Below are 12,574 nucleotides of genomic sequence, written 5' to 3' on the forward strand. Positions count from 1 at the left end.
AGCAGGGCCTGAAAATGGCTGCTCCAGTTGGGAGGAATCTCTCCATCCCAAGCTGGATGGAGTTCACTCATGGCTGCTGTGGCTTCTGCAGCTTTTGTGTGCTAAGTATTCACCCCTTACGCTGCTAATCCCAAATCCCGGTGTAGATCTTGGTCCCATATATCAAGAATCTGTATGAAATAAGAGGATCAGCACACTGTGCTAGTGCTTCCCAGCCACAGCAGGAAGCAGAGAGAATGGAGCATAACAGCTTAGTTTTCTCCCACCGAGACTTCGGCAACTTCACACGCGATCCACGAGTGTGTGTGCGCCCACGGAAGGAAGGAGGAACAGAACGGAAAGATGTCAACATATGCATGCTGACACAGGACCAATTTCCCTGAGACATGACTACAGGGCATGTTGTTTGTGCCTGATCACCATCCAGGATGCAATGTCGAGATGCATAGGAGGAGCATTTGCTTGCAAAGAGCGACATCTGCTGTTGCGAATGTAGGATCTGGTATGAAAAGTATCGGGTGGAGCCACGGACAGCTGGGTGGACTGTCCGTATGTGTGCTGCCCCTCTGTACACGTGTGTGTGTGTGTGTGTGTTTGAGCGCCAGGCCGACGCGGTTATTGTTAGGAGTTTACAGGAGTTGTGCAAACAGAGGTACCAGCCTTTTTTTTTTGTTTTTTTTTTTTTAAATTGGCTTCTTCTGAAAGAAGGTAAGACATTCAAAGTTTAACAGTTATCGCAGCATTAAATAATCTCTTTGAAACGCCATAGTTTGTAAAGAGACGGTGCATTTGTAAAGTTCGAACGGGACCAATCGCTGCTCCCCAGTCGCGCAAATCCTGCAGGAGTCGGCAAGGAAGCAGCGCGTGGCGTGGAGAGGGGAAGGGGATCTCCGGCTGATGCAATATAACCCGAGGGCCCGGAGAGGGGCTGCTTCAACTGTAGTTTCTCCTCATCAGGGCAGAGTTTGAAGTAGGGTCCAAAAAGAAAAAAAGTAAATACAGAAATCTGCACTCGTGCGCAATTGACACGTGAATTCGAGGTCGTTTCGCGTGGATGTCTGTGCCCCCGCGCGCGGGGAGAAACACTTCCTTTTATAGCGCCGCATGCAGTAGTTTGTGCAGTGGGGAGGGAGAACTCACATGAAGATAAACTGAAAACAAAGACGTTGTTACGCTTCGTCGCCTGGTGGCGGTCATGTTCTCGTGCACCTGGGTCAGCATGGACACACACAGCTGATTGGCCCCGTGCGTTCTGACACCTGGCATGGGCATCATGGCCCGCGTTGTGTGTATTTTCCTTCAGGTGGCTTTAATTGGTTTGACCGGTTAATGTTGTGTAGGAAGCCAAAAAAAAAAAAAGGTGAGGAAGCCAAATATGTTGCACGTTCAGATTCCGCAGCCTTTTGAAAACTGTTCCGATAAGAAGCTTTACGCATTCTTGGCTTTGGTCGTGAACGAGTTCCCACATTCGCTGTTCCTTCGGCCTGGACTCCGCGTGTTATGTTGGAGTAATTGTGGAGGACAGTTCATCTGATGCAGCTGTCCATCACAGTCCTCCTTGATCAAATCTTTATGGCGTCGTCCAGTTACAATTCATCCCATTAGTCGAAGCACAGATGGGTTGTTGTGTCCTTGTCTTCCTTGTCTTTTTTTTTTTTTTACTGTGTTTAGAGAATTTAGTGTCACTCAGGCCAGGAAGAGAATCGATCCCATTCGTCTTTACAGAAATGTGATGATTGATGCAAACAGTCGTTGTTGACACGTGTTTAGGAATTTCGGACCCCTTATCTTCTTCGGCAGAGGTAACTCTTCCTTCTCCGCTGTGCTTCTTACCGGAGCCAGTTTCCTGATCATAGCAAGTGACTTTTGCGTTCACACAGCTTTAACTCCAGTGTGTTGTGACCTCAGATCAAACTTTTCTTACTGTTACTGTCACGTATCACTTCCGTTTAGTGGTTAAGGGCTCTGAAAGGTTTTGGTTTAATTCTGGTGTTAGAAATAGTTTGAGTAATTGTTCAGAGATCCACCTGCAGCCTGTGCAGTGACCTGATAAAACACTGTGCGAGATCTGTAATGATCATGTTTTGTTTCGTTTTTTTTCTGGCGAAAGATCTATGCAAATAAGCACTCTGGTCCCCTGCCAAATGTGTATTTGTAATGAACAATATTGTGGGAACTGTGCCAGGCGGTGGTTCACTTGTCAGACCGAGCACTGCACCTGTAAATCGGGGGTCACCTTAACGATTTAACGCTCATTTATTAATATGTGGCTCTGTGCCGTAGTTGGTGGAAAAGGCTTTTGTAGATGAAAGTCTGTTACTTGGTGATATCCTGACATTTGAAACGTACTTTAAAGTCCGACCATGAGAGAGCCGCACAAAGTAAACAGTAAACCAGGGAGAAGCCTGCAAGGTCGCGTCAGCTGAGGCTCCGACGGGACAGTTTTTTTGACAATGCGCCAGGCTTAGAGCCAGAATGTGTCCACATCACACACACGTCTACAATCATGGATCAAAGATGGGCTTCACTGTCCGCTTGTGTGGAGCACTGTGGATTTTGCAACTGAATCATTTCAATTAGTGGGTGTGAATTATCACGAAACAGAAAATACAGGTAATAGATTCCTTTGTCATGTAGTAGTATATGCATTCATAAACATACAGCATGGGCCAAATGTAGTGCATGTAATGTCTCCCCAAAGGTTTTCATCATACATTAGCCATCATTTGTTAATTATTGTGTATTATGAGGAAAATCTGACACAGAGCAGCTCATCTCTACACAGTATTACAGAAAAGTCTGAGTGAGAGATTTTTAGGCCTCAGGCCTTTAGAACATTTACCTGCGTGCGTCATGAAACGTTTGTTTTGGTTTAAATTTTAAGTCGTTTTGGGTCATAAATTCACCCTCAAAGGCAATAATTGTGAGGTTTTTTGTTTTGTTTTTTTGCATGTGAAACTATGAAAACCTGTGCCAGGGCCAGAAAACAGTGGAAGCTGTTGTTTCTCTTGCTGTTGTGTGATTTTGTCCTTCAGGGTTTTGTTGTTAGAAGGTCGCTGTAACCCTGGAGGTGTCACTAAGCCCTAAATCCCTGGAAAGGAAAGTTTGTCTGACTTGTGTAAACTGTCTGCTTTATGATCGTCCTCGTGTGGCACCGTGCGGCGGGACTCGATCCCCAGTCACGCCACATGGGCAGGTGGAGGTTTTGTAGCGCCGCTAAACATTCCTTTGGATGCCAAGTGGCCGCTCAGTGATTTTGGCTCTCAGTGCTGTTGTTCTCCTTTTAACTTCATTTAGACAGTCACTCAGCGGCATACTTCAAACTTATGTTAGAAAAAAGTCAAATTCACGCTCACATCTTCAGATAAAGCCTGCTCCCAAACGCAGCTGTCGGTTGTGTGTAATTTAGTCATCATTTGCTGCACTTTTTGAACTCAGCCGTGGCAGATAAGCAGATCCAGTATTAGCACTTGATTGTGTGGATGTCTGCACAGTATTTTTATGTCCCATCCTTGACATTCATTTGCATGGAAAGAATGAACGAAAATATCTGATATCACCACTGCCAGTATCTGAGCCGATTAGTGGATTGAAGTTATACAAATTGTGTCCCATCCTCAGATGTGATTATATTGATGTTAAGGGTTTTAATGCAAACACACTGCGAAAGACTAGGGAGCAGTAATATTTTGCCTACAGCCAAATAGTGGCTGACATGTGACTTACTGCTAATCCAAATTCATATCCCTGTGCGTCATGAACAGGTGTCGAGTTCAGCGATTGGCTGAGAGGAGGGCAGGTCCTTTCCCTGCCCACCTTCCTTTTTTTAGCTCACGTCATGCGGACACTACAGAATGTGCCTGTGGAGAGTCCACCACAGAACCTGTGGCTGTCCTCATCCCGTCTGCCACGGCTGCCATGTGGCAAATAATGTTTCCCTCTTGTGCAACGTCTAAGGCGAACTCTTTTTTTTTTTTTATGCCCTGCCTCTGTTGACACTTTGACTGAAGTGCTTTTTGTGTATTTTGGTACTTACCAGGGCTGATCAGACTTGTAATCAAATGTCTGGGTCCAGCTGTCCCAGGTTAGTACAGCATAACCTAATCAACACAAATCTATTTAACTGCAACTGTGGCTCAATGTTTTGGCAATATTCTAACAATATTCTGTCCTGACACCAACTAGTGTCTTTATATTCCGAAGGCACCTCATCAACATTGTCTTGTTCGATTAGAACTGATAACCGCCTTTATTAGCATGTCTGTTTTAAGTTAATGCAAAGGTACAATCGGGTCATATTTTTCAACGTGTCTAGTTTTCACGATGCCAAGGGGTCTGCTGGCGTCAGCCAACCTTGTACTGGGTGTGTGTGTGTGGGTTTATGGCCGTTGTCACACAGGAGCTGCTCTGAGAGCCATGCGATACGTCACTGTTCTATTTGTGAGCTGGACACCTGAATGGTTTGTACACTAAGAGGTTAGTGTGTGTCACATGTCAAAGGTGCACTTGTAAATGTCTTTTTTTTTTTTTTTTTTTCCAGCTCCGCTCATCTGCAGAGTGTAAATTAGTGCACGGCTACACCCCGGAGAAGGTGGATGGGTGCATTTCTAAACTGGAAGAAGGCTCAGAGTTTGTCAGTGAACACAGAAGATCGTGTTTTGTATCGTGCTGTGGAAGTAAGTACTTGTCTGTATTGTTGGGCAGATCTATATCTGTCTTGGCTCTGCTGTTTTAGAAGAGGCTTTGAAATGGATCTTTGACTGACTTGATTATGCTCAGCACAGTGTTTATAATAATATCAGAATGAAAAGTATTTCACAGATAACGCGGATTATAATATATAATACTTGCTGCACTGTGACTGACTGCATGACGGTGCGTCGTTCTGATTTGATAAAAAGCCTAAGATATTGTATAAAATGTGGAAAATCTATTGTTGATATTGAAGAATATTTTTTTTTTGTTCACGTGAAATTATTTAAAAAACATATAAAATATATTCAACTATATATTAATGATATATAAAAATGAATGATTAAAATGCATAACTTTTCTATTTTATGTATCCCACAGTTTGTAACTTGAGAGACTCATAAATAATAAACTGCCTGGCTGCAACTGCTACAAAATTCTAATGTGACAAAATATATGAAAAAAAAAATATATATATATATATATTTATTTTTATTTATTTATTTATTTTTATTTTTTTCAGCTTTAGATTTGGTCAGTTCTCCTTGCACCAATAGTTCTACAGCAGGTACCTAACACCGTCTCACTCTTGCAGGGGGGTGGCACCTTGTGTGGGCCAATCAGATTTTGCTAAACCTCTGCCCCCCACCCCTGTGGAACCACGTAACATAGACTCACTGCTATTAACACTTTAACCTGGACCGACACAGCTCCAAATGTAAAAAGGTGCACAGAGGATATGAGGTCTGTGTCACACCCTTACAAAGCCTCAGGGAATCAGTGATCTGTCTTTTTATGTCAACAGGTAAATCGTCCTCTGTAGAACATTTGGTCCAGACGTCCAGCCAGCATGATTGTGGCGACGTTAAGAGGCATGGGGAAGCAGCTCCTCCGGGTGAAGGTGGTGCACCATAATGCAGAGGACTCCCACTTGGCTCGATGCCTCAACACATTTGACCTGGTGGCTCTGGGCGTCGGCAGTACGTTGGGCGCCGGCGTCTACCTGCTTGCCGGCGCTGTAGCCCGAGACATCTCTGGACCCGCCATCGTCCTCTCCTTCCTCATTGCCGCGCTGGCGTCTGTCCTGGCTGGTCTGTGCTACGCCGAGTTTGGAGCGCGCGTTCCCCAAACTGGCTCGGCCTACCTCTATAGCTACGTGACGGTCGGAGAACTGTGGGCCTTTATCACAGGCTGGAACCTCATCCTCGCCTATGTCATAGGTGAGACACTTAAAATAAGGAAGGAAAGGAGTTGGCTGCCACACCAGATATTGTTCAGTTCACATAAATGCATAAATACTTCCTCTGCACAGGAAACTCCAGTGTGGCCAGAGCATGGAGCGCTACGTTTGACGAGCTGATTGGGAAGCACATTGAGGAATTCTGCAGGCGATACATGACTATGAACGCCCCGGGTGTCCTAGCAGACTATCCAGACCTATTTGCTGTCCTAATTATATTCACTCTGACAGGTCAGGAGGAACCTGTGTATTTATAGCTGTCTTTTTTTTGTTACTTGTTTTAGTTTTTCATCATGCTTTCTTCTTTGACCTGCGTGCAGGGCTGCTTGCTTTTGGAGTGAAGGAGTCAGCCTTGGTTAATAAAGTCTTCACCTGCATCAATGTGCTGGTGCTGCTGTTTGTCATCCTCTCTGGCCTGGTCAAAGGGAATCTGAAAAACTGGAGCCTGAGCCCTGAAGAAATCCTTAGTGCCAGCAGAAACACTAGCCTCAAGTGAGTGGTTAGAACAGTCCAGAACTGTTGAGTCTGATGATATGCCAGAGTTGGTTTTTGTTTTTTAATGAGCAAAAGTTTTTCTTCCGTCTGCTTCCAGCTTATCGGATTTTTCACCCTTGGAAGAAAGTCTAGGTAAAGGCGGCTTCTTTCCCTTCGGCTTTTCTGGGGTCCTCTCTGGGGCTGCCACCTGTTTTTATGCCTTTGTCGGGTTCGACTGCATCGCCACTACAGGTGAGTGGAAGGACATTAAATTGATAATCGGCCCACATGAGCACTGTCCTCTGACATCACTCCCCTTGCGTCTCTCCCCCAGGAGAGGAAGTGAAGAAACCTCAAAGGGCCATTCCAATCGGGATTGTGTCCTCACTCCTCATCTGTTTTGTTGCGTACTTTGGCGTGTCCGCCGCCCTCACTATGATGATGCCTTACTACATGCTGGATAAGAACAGCCCTCTGCCAGTAGCTTTTAAGTACGTGGGCTGGGAAGGAGCCACTTATGCCGTGGCCATTGGCTCTTTATGTGCCTTGTCGACCAGGTAAGAGGCTCTTGTGCTGCCTCTCAGCATGAGAAGTCACGGAGGACTTGTAATTGTTCTGCATGTTTTTTTAAGTATGAATAATTCACGTCTAGTGTATTGAATCCAGGCGTTCAGTATGTTTCCTTTGATTTATTCTCATCTTTAGTCGGCCAGTATGTGGACACCTTTGTCCTATTTTAATGTTTTGTTTGGTTTTTTATTCTAGCCTAGTTTTACCATTTGTGCCTCTTTGTTACAATACGGGGACTTTTAATGCTTCTTTCCTGTTTCCTGCAGAGATTCCCGACCTTAACCTTATCTAACACGTCTGGAATGAATTACAGTGCTGATTTCAAACAATCCACAAATGCCAAACACTGTATGTACAGCCTCTTATGGCTGAATAGGAGTAAACCTGCAGGCAGATTCTCAAATTTTGTGCAACATCAGAACACTGGAGTCTGTTATAGTGCATATGCATGTCGTGTGCATGCATTTTCTAGTCATCTTCTATATAGTTTTATTTAAAAATGTATATGTTAAGTAATTTGACTGCTCCTGTGTGAGAGTTCAAAAATACTCTTTGAAGAATCTGCCTTCTTCTTCCTTCATCTTTGGCTTAGTCTCCTTGGCTCCATGTTTCCTCTTCCACGGATTATCTTTGCTATGGCTCGCGACGGTCTGCTGTTCTCGTTTCTGGCACGTGTCAGCACACGGAAGACACCCATCATTGCCACCTTGGTTGCAGGCGTTATGTCAGGTGTGTAGTTGAAATGAGCCCAAATGCAACATTGCCCCCCTGTGGAGGAGGGTGAGGACACAGTCACTGAATTGTACAAAAAATTGAGATGTATGATTAATGTGTCATTTATAAGAGTGTGTTGTGTGTTTTTATCCTGCAGCTGTGATGGCTTTTCTGTTTGACTTGAAGGACCTGGTTGACCTCATGTCCATTGGCACTTTGCTGGCCTATACACTGGTGGCTGCCTGTGTGCTGGTGCTCAGGTAGACCTCATGTCTCAGCTCATGTATCCAGCCCAGGGTTGAATAAGGGCATAATTCTACATCTTCAGACTGGGACGGACGTTTAACTGTCTGCTTTGCTGTCTGAAGGTACCAGCCTGAACAACCAAGTGGGGCCTATGAGATGGCCAGCACTCAAGACGAAGCCGAAATCCCTGATAATGAGGGGAGCGCTGACATGTTCCCACAGCCAGAAGATCACTTCACCATCAGGAATCTGCTTTTCCCTCAGAACCCAGAGCCGTCCCCTCTGTCTGGGTCTGCTGTTAAAGCTTGCAGCAGTGTCCTTGGTGAGATGAATATAAAGCTGCGTGGAAGTTCCAGGAAAAAAAATCACCTGCTTAGAGATGCAGCACATTTTCTGGTTTTACTCTTATTACTTGTTTTAGTCATTTATTGATTTTTTTTCATTGCAGGTGTTTTGGTGTGCGTCTTTAGTGTTGTAGCCGTCCAGGGAGGACTGGCACCCTGGTCAGTGTCTGTCCTCTGTGTTATCATGATGGTCTGTGTGATTCTCGTCTTCATTGTGTGGAGACAGCCACAGAGCAAGGATAAGCTTGCCTTCAAGGTAAAGAGCATTCCTTCACCAAGCGGTTCAAACAGTTTTTGTAGTTTAAAGCCGTTGATCTTTGTCCTCTGTTTAAATGCAGCCAACACAATACTGTATGTTGGGGCTTCAGTGAAGAGTTTTAGCAGAAAATACAGAGAAAGCAGACGATAACCATTACGTGATGTCAAACTCAGTAAAGAAAAGGCTTGTTTCACTTTATATCTACTGTGTGTATTGCAAAGTTTGAAAGGAAATAGTATCGTTTTTCAAAATCTCATCATACCTTCATACATTTTTGAATATGCTACATTTCACCTATATTGACATTGCTGTGACAGAATCCCAGTAGCCCAATGACTGATCTGCCAGATCAGATTATTTTAAAAAGTCCTTGGTTGCTCACACAACATGTTGTGCTTAAGAGAAGAGTTAATCGATGTTTGTCCCTCTGTAGATGTGTTTTAGGTGCTGCCACTGTAGCTTATTAAAGCATTAAATAACTGCTGCTAAATTTGCATGTTTAGTTTTCTCTCACTTCGAGTGCGTAGGTCTGCATGTGATCTATCACTAGATGCTTCTTAGTGGATCTTGGGTTATGATATCATAACTCTGTCCTCGTAGGTTCCCCTGCTGCCATTTATTCCAGTCATTAGCATGTTCATCAACGTGTACCTGATGATGCAGCTCAACAAAGGAACCTGGGTGCGCTTTGCCATCTGGATGGTCTTAGGTACTTTAAATTCCTGCCAAGCAATGTCAAATATTATTCCTAGTGGATATCGTAAAAGGAAATTGTAGTTTTTGCATTTTTGTTTTTCAGGTTTCATCATCTACTTTGGTTATGGCATTCGCAACAGTTCCGAGGCAGCATCTGACATCTACACTCCAACCTGCACCATACAAGAAGAACCCATGGTCCCAGAGAAGGAAGCCTTCCTACACAGCACGCAAAACCTCACCGCAGACGACATCGAAGATTCCTGAGGAGACAGGAGGTTCACTAATCTAGTCTGGCTCTGTTTGGCATGTCAGATATTTACACATAAAATTCTCTGAAATAGCTGCAAATCCAGGGAACATATGTAGAATCTTACGCATCAAACAGTTTTTTTAATTCCAGCCAAAGATATTGCCTCATTTAACTGTTTGAATAAAGTTTAAAAAAAAAAAAACTAATTAGATGTAAAAATCTTTTTCAAATCAGGATTCAATTTTAGAAGAGACTTTATTTTCTAGCTTAGATAATACTTGTATGTTTTGCACTTTGATATAAGGAATTTTTTTGAACACAACAGACTCTGTTGATGGCAGCCAAAGTCAAAGCAGTATTTAAACAGTTTTTTCATTAATGCACCTATAGTACATGTACAATATGTACAATATGTACACGCATCTGTTGTTTGAGGTGCTTCACATTATATCCATTCACATTAACTCAGAATGATGAGCCTATTTATTTCTATCAACATTTGAACTTTCGAGAGTCCAGCAGTTGTTACTGCTCTCCTACCATGGAAATGCTTAACATTTGTGCATGTTCACTGTTTACAAAAGATATTTGTCAAAAGGAGTGTGTCACTCGTCTTGCCGCAGTAGTGAGCACAGTGCTGGTGTCCACATCCCATGGAAGATCTTTTTTTTTTTTTTTCCCCCATCTTTGTATTTCACATTTACATAGTAGAATTAATTAAGAACCAGCAAATAATACGACTTGAATCCAGCTGAAAATTTCACGGCATCCAGTGCCTTTTGTGATATTTTTCATAGTTTGCCTCAAAGGTACAATTTTGTGTGTTGAAACTATACATTTGGTTACTGAAGAAAGGTTGGAAAAGCCAGAAAAACAAAAACTAAAGGAACAAAAACTTTGATGGTTCATCATGGCGAGTGGATGGGTTGATGTTACATGGGTATTTGCTTGTCAAGAGAGATGAAATATAAATACAATGTTGTTTTCAGTAGGGAACTGCATTATTTTAATAAGTAAAAGTACTTAAAAAAAAAAAAAAAAAAAAAAAAAAAAAAGTTGCAAATGTGAACTGATGTAATCAGATTCTTAAGAGGATGTATTTTAGGAGCCTGTTTCCCCAATGAATGTTACACCTCTAGAGGTATGTTACTCCTCTATAAAAAAAAAAATAGAATTGTGAAATATATAATATACTTTATGCTTTATTCTTTGTATATATTGTACAATCACAATTTATTTATACTCTACAAGAAAAAATTCACCATTTTCACTTTTCTAAGTCTCATATGTCTGAATGGGAATAAGCACAGTCAGGCGGTGATACTGAACACCTGTACTTTCCATAGTGATATAATTCACTTTTGTTTTGCTTGCTTTCATTTTAAAAAGGCGAAACTCGTACTGTACGCTCAGAAACACACCGCACCCACAGTACTTGAAGCAGTAATATCTCTGTATGACCCGTTTTTTTCCCATTGCTGATTATGGAAAGTTGTTTCCCATGGCAGCTAAACCCTGAATGCAACATACTGAGGTATGTGCGTTTGCTAAAGCCTGAAAATGAGGCAGTGTGAAAAATCTCTCTAATGGAGTCCTTTTTGAAATGAAAACAACGATTACGGTTTTTACCAAATGTTGCTACACTGATATTCAGAAGTTTGGGGTCACTCATAAATGTCTTTGTTAAAGCAGATCTTTAAACCATCAGACTGATCAGAAAGGCAATGTGGACCTTGTGCATGCTCTAAACCCCTTATGTAGATGGAAACGGCAGTTTTTTTAAATGCGTATGTACTTTTACAATATTTGTTGTTTGTTTTAAAAGCCACTTCATCATTAGAAAAACCTCTGCATTTACAACACGTCACCACAGCTGAAAACATGTATGTCACAGTGAAAAACCAGGACATTTCAAGTGACCGCAAACTTTTGGATGCTGGTGTATTATTTGACTGAGTTACTGTCAACAAATAGCAACAATCTCTTGAAAAGCAGAGACATTTAAAAATGCAGTAACATTGTCAAATAAGATTGTACTTTTTTTTTTTCTTTTAAATTGTAGATATTTTACAGAAGCTATGCAATATTGTAACTGGGATATGATTAAACCAGAGGGATAAAATCACAAGTTTTGCTCTTTATTATCCAAGCACATGCACTGTCTGTTTAAAAAACACTAAATTGCAACGTTAAAGTTTGTGTAAATTGTTTGAATTTTGCCGACATTTTTATACATCTAAATCTATCAAATCTGTTCTTGCAGACATGAACCGTCTTTTAAAGAGACAAATGGAACCTGAGCAAAATATTTCAAATATAATTTAAGTGATGTGCAAATCTAATGTTGACTAAGAGCACTGGCAACTTCACCAATTTTAGTTTAGGATGTAAATATACAATAATGCTTTTTTAACTTCTCTCTGACTTCCCGATATTAAAAGATTTCTTCTGGCTGAGACCTGCCTCCAGATGACATCACTCAGAGGAGTTTTACATCATCTGGGGGAGCAGGTTGACCACGACCACAACCTCCATCGTGTGAGCAATGAGATGACATAAGCTAAGCTCAAGCTTCATCCAAGTGATGTCATCCGGAGGCATTTTTCAGCTAGAAGAAAATAGATATTTTAATATAGTGAAGTCAGGGGGAAGTTTAAAAGCATGTGTTTGTAAAGTTGCCCTTTAAATAAATACGCTCTCCCCTTGCTGAGGGAAAACATAATCATACTGTAAATTTTGGCCAGGGTGTAAGAAAAAGATTTCTAACATTGCTAATAAAAAACAATCGTGCTTTGGTGTAAATCAAAGATAAATTGTTTATTCAATATTTATATTTTAGCAGCCTCCCAATCTCCCGTGAGCCTTAGAGCCTAACGTTAAGCTAAGATTGTGATTCAGAGCATCTCTGACAGCAGAAAAGATGCAGGGGGACTCTGTTTAGCACAGGTTGCTGCTTGAGCAGTGAAATACAGATTTCAGTGAGGTTTTAGTGAGTAGCTCCTTTTCATGGGAGGTGTAGTTGGATTGAATTCAATGAAATGAATATGTTAAAATCCGGATGTTTCAGTGTCTAATAGTCAGAGCTG

General features: G+C 42.0%; 1 protein-coding gene across 5 annotated transcripts; it reads left to right on the forward strand.

The window, feature by feature from the left end:
• The first annotated feature begins 321 nt into the window (after window positions 1–321).
• On the forward strand, window positions 322–11,616 carry LOC137129347 (high affinity cationic amino acid transporter 1-like). Of its 5 annotated transcripts, none has more exons than XM_067508392.1 (13): window positions 322–708; window positions 4,541–4,676; window positions 5,498–5,912; window positions 6,005–6,163; window positions 6,253–6,424; window positions 6,525–6,658; window positions 6,741–6,963; window positions 7,569–7,705; window positions 7,848–7,950; window positions 8,059–8,258; window positions 8,385–8,536; window positions 9,140–9,248; window positions 9,339–11,616. In XM_067508392.1, exons 3-13 carry the CDS (start codon window positions 5,543–5,545, stop codon window positions 9,500–9,502), a joined length of 1,923 nt encoding a protein of 640 aa, XP_067364493.1. In that variant the 5' UTR covers window positions 322–708; window positions 4,541–4,676; window positions 5,498–5,542; the 3' UTR covers window positions 9,503–11,616. The 5 variants fall into 5 exon arrangements, with proteins under 5 accessions (XP_067364493.1, XP_067364497.1, XP_067364495.1 ...); XM_067508396.1 differs by having other exon boundaries at window positions 322–652; XM_067508394.1 differs by lacking the exon at window positions 322–708 and adding an exon at window positions 781–1,802.
• The last annotated feature ends 958 nt before the right edge of the window (window positions 11,617–12,574 follow it).

This window comes from Channa argus, chromosome 6 (genome assembly GCF_033026475.1).
Source record: "Channa argus isolate prfri chromosome 6, Channa argus male v1.0, whole genome shotgun sequence".
NCBI classification, from domain to species: domain Eukaryota; kingdom Metazoa; phylum Chordata; class Actinopteri; order Anabantiformes; family Channidae; genus Channa; species Channa argus.

Excerpts from the sequence above, each read along its gene's own strand:
- LOC137129347 (XM_067508392.1), top strand. The coding sequence starts at position 5,543 with ATGATTGTGGCGACGTTAAGAGGCATGGGGAAGCAGCTCCTCCGGGTG. Across the intron at positions 6,164-6,252 it reads AATTATATTCACTCTGACAG|GGCTGCTTGCTTTTGGAGTG; the intron begins GTCAGGAGGAAC and ends ACCTGCGTGCAG. Across the intron at positions 7,706-7,847 it reads GGTTGCAGGCGTTATGTCAG|CTGTGATGGCTTTTCTGTTT; the intron begins GTGTGTAGTTGA and ends TTTATCCTGCAG.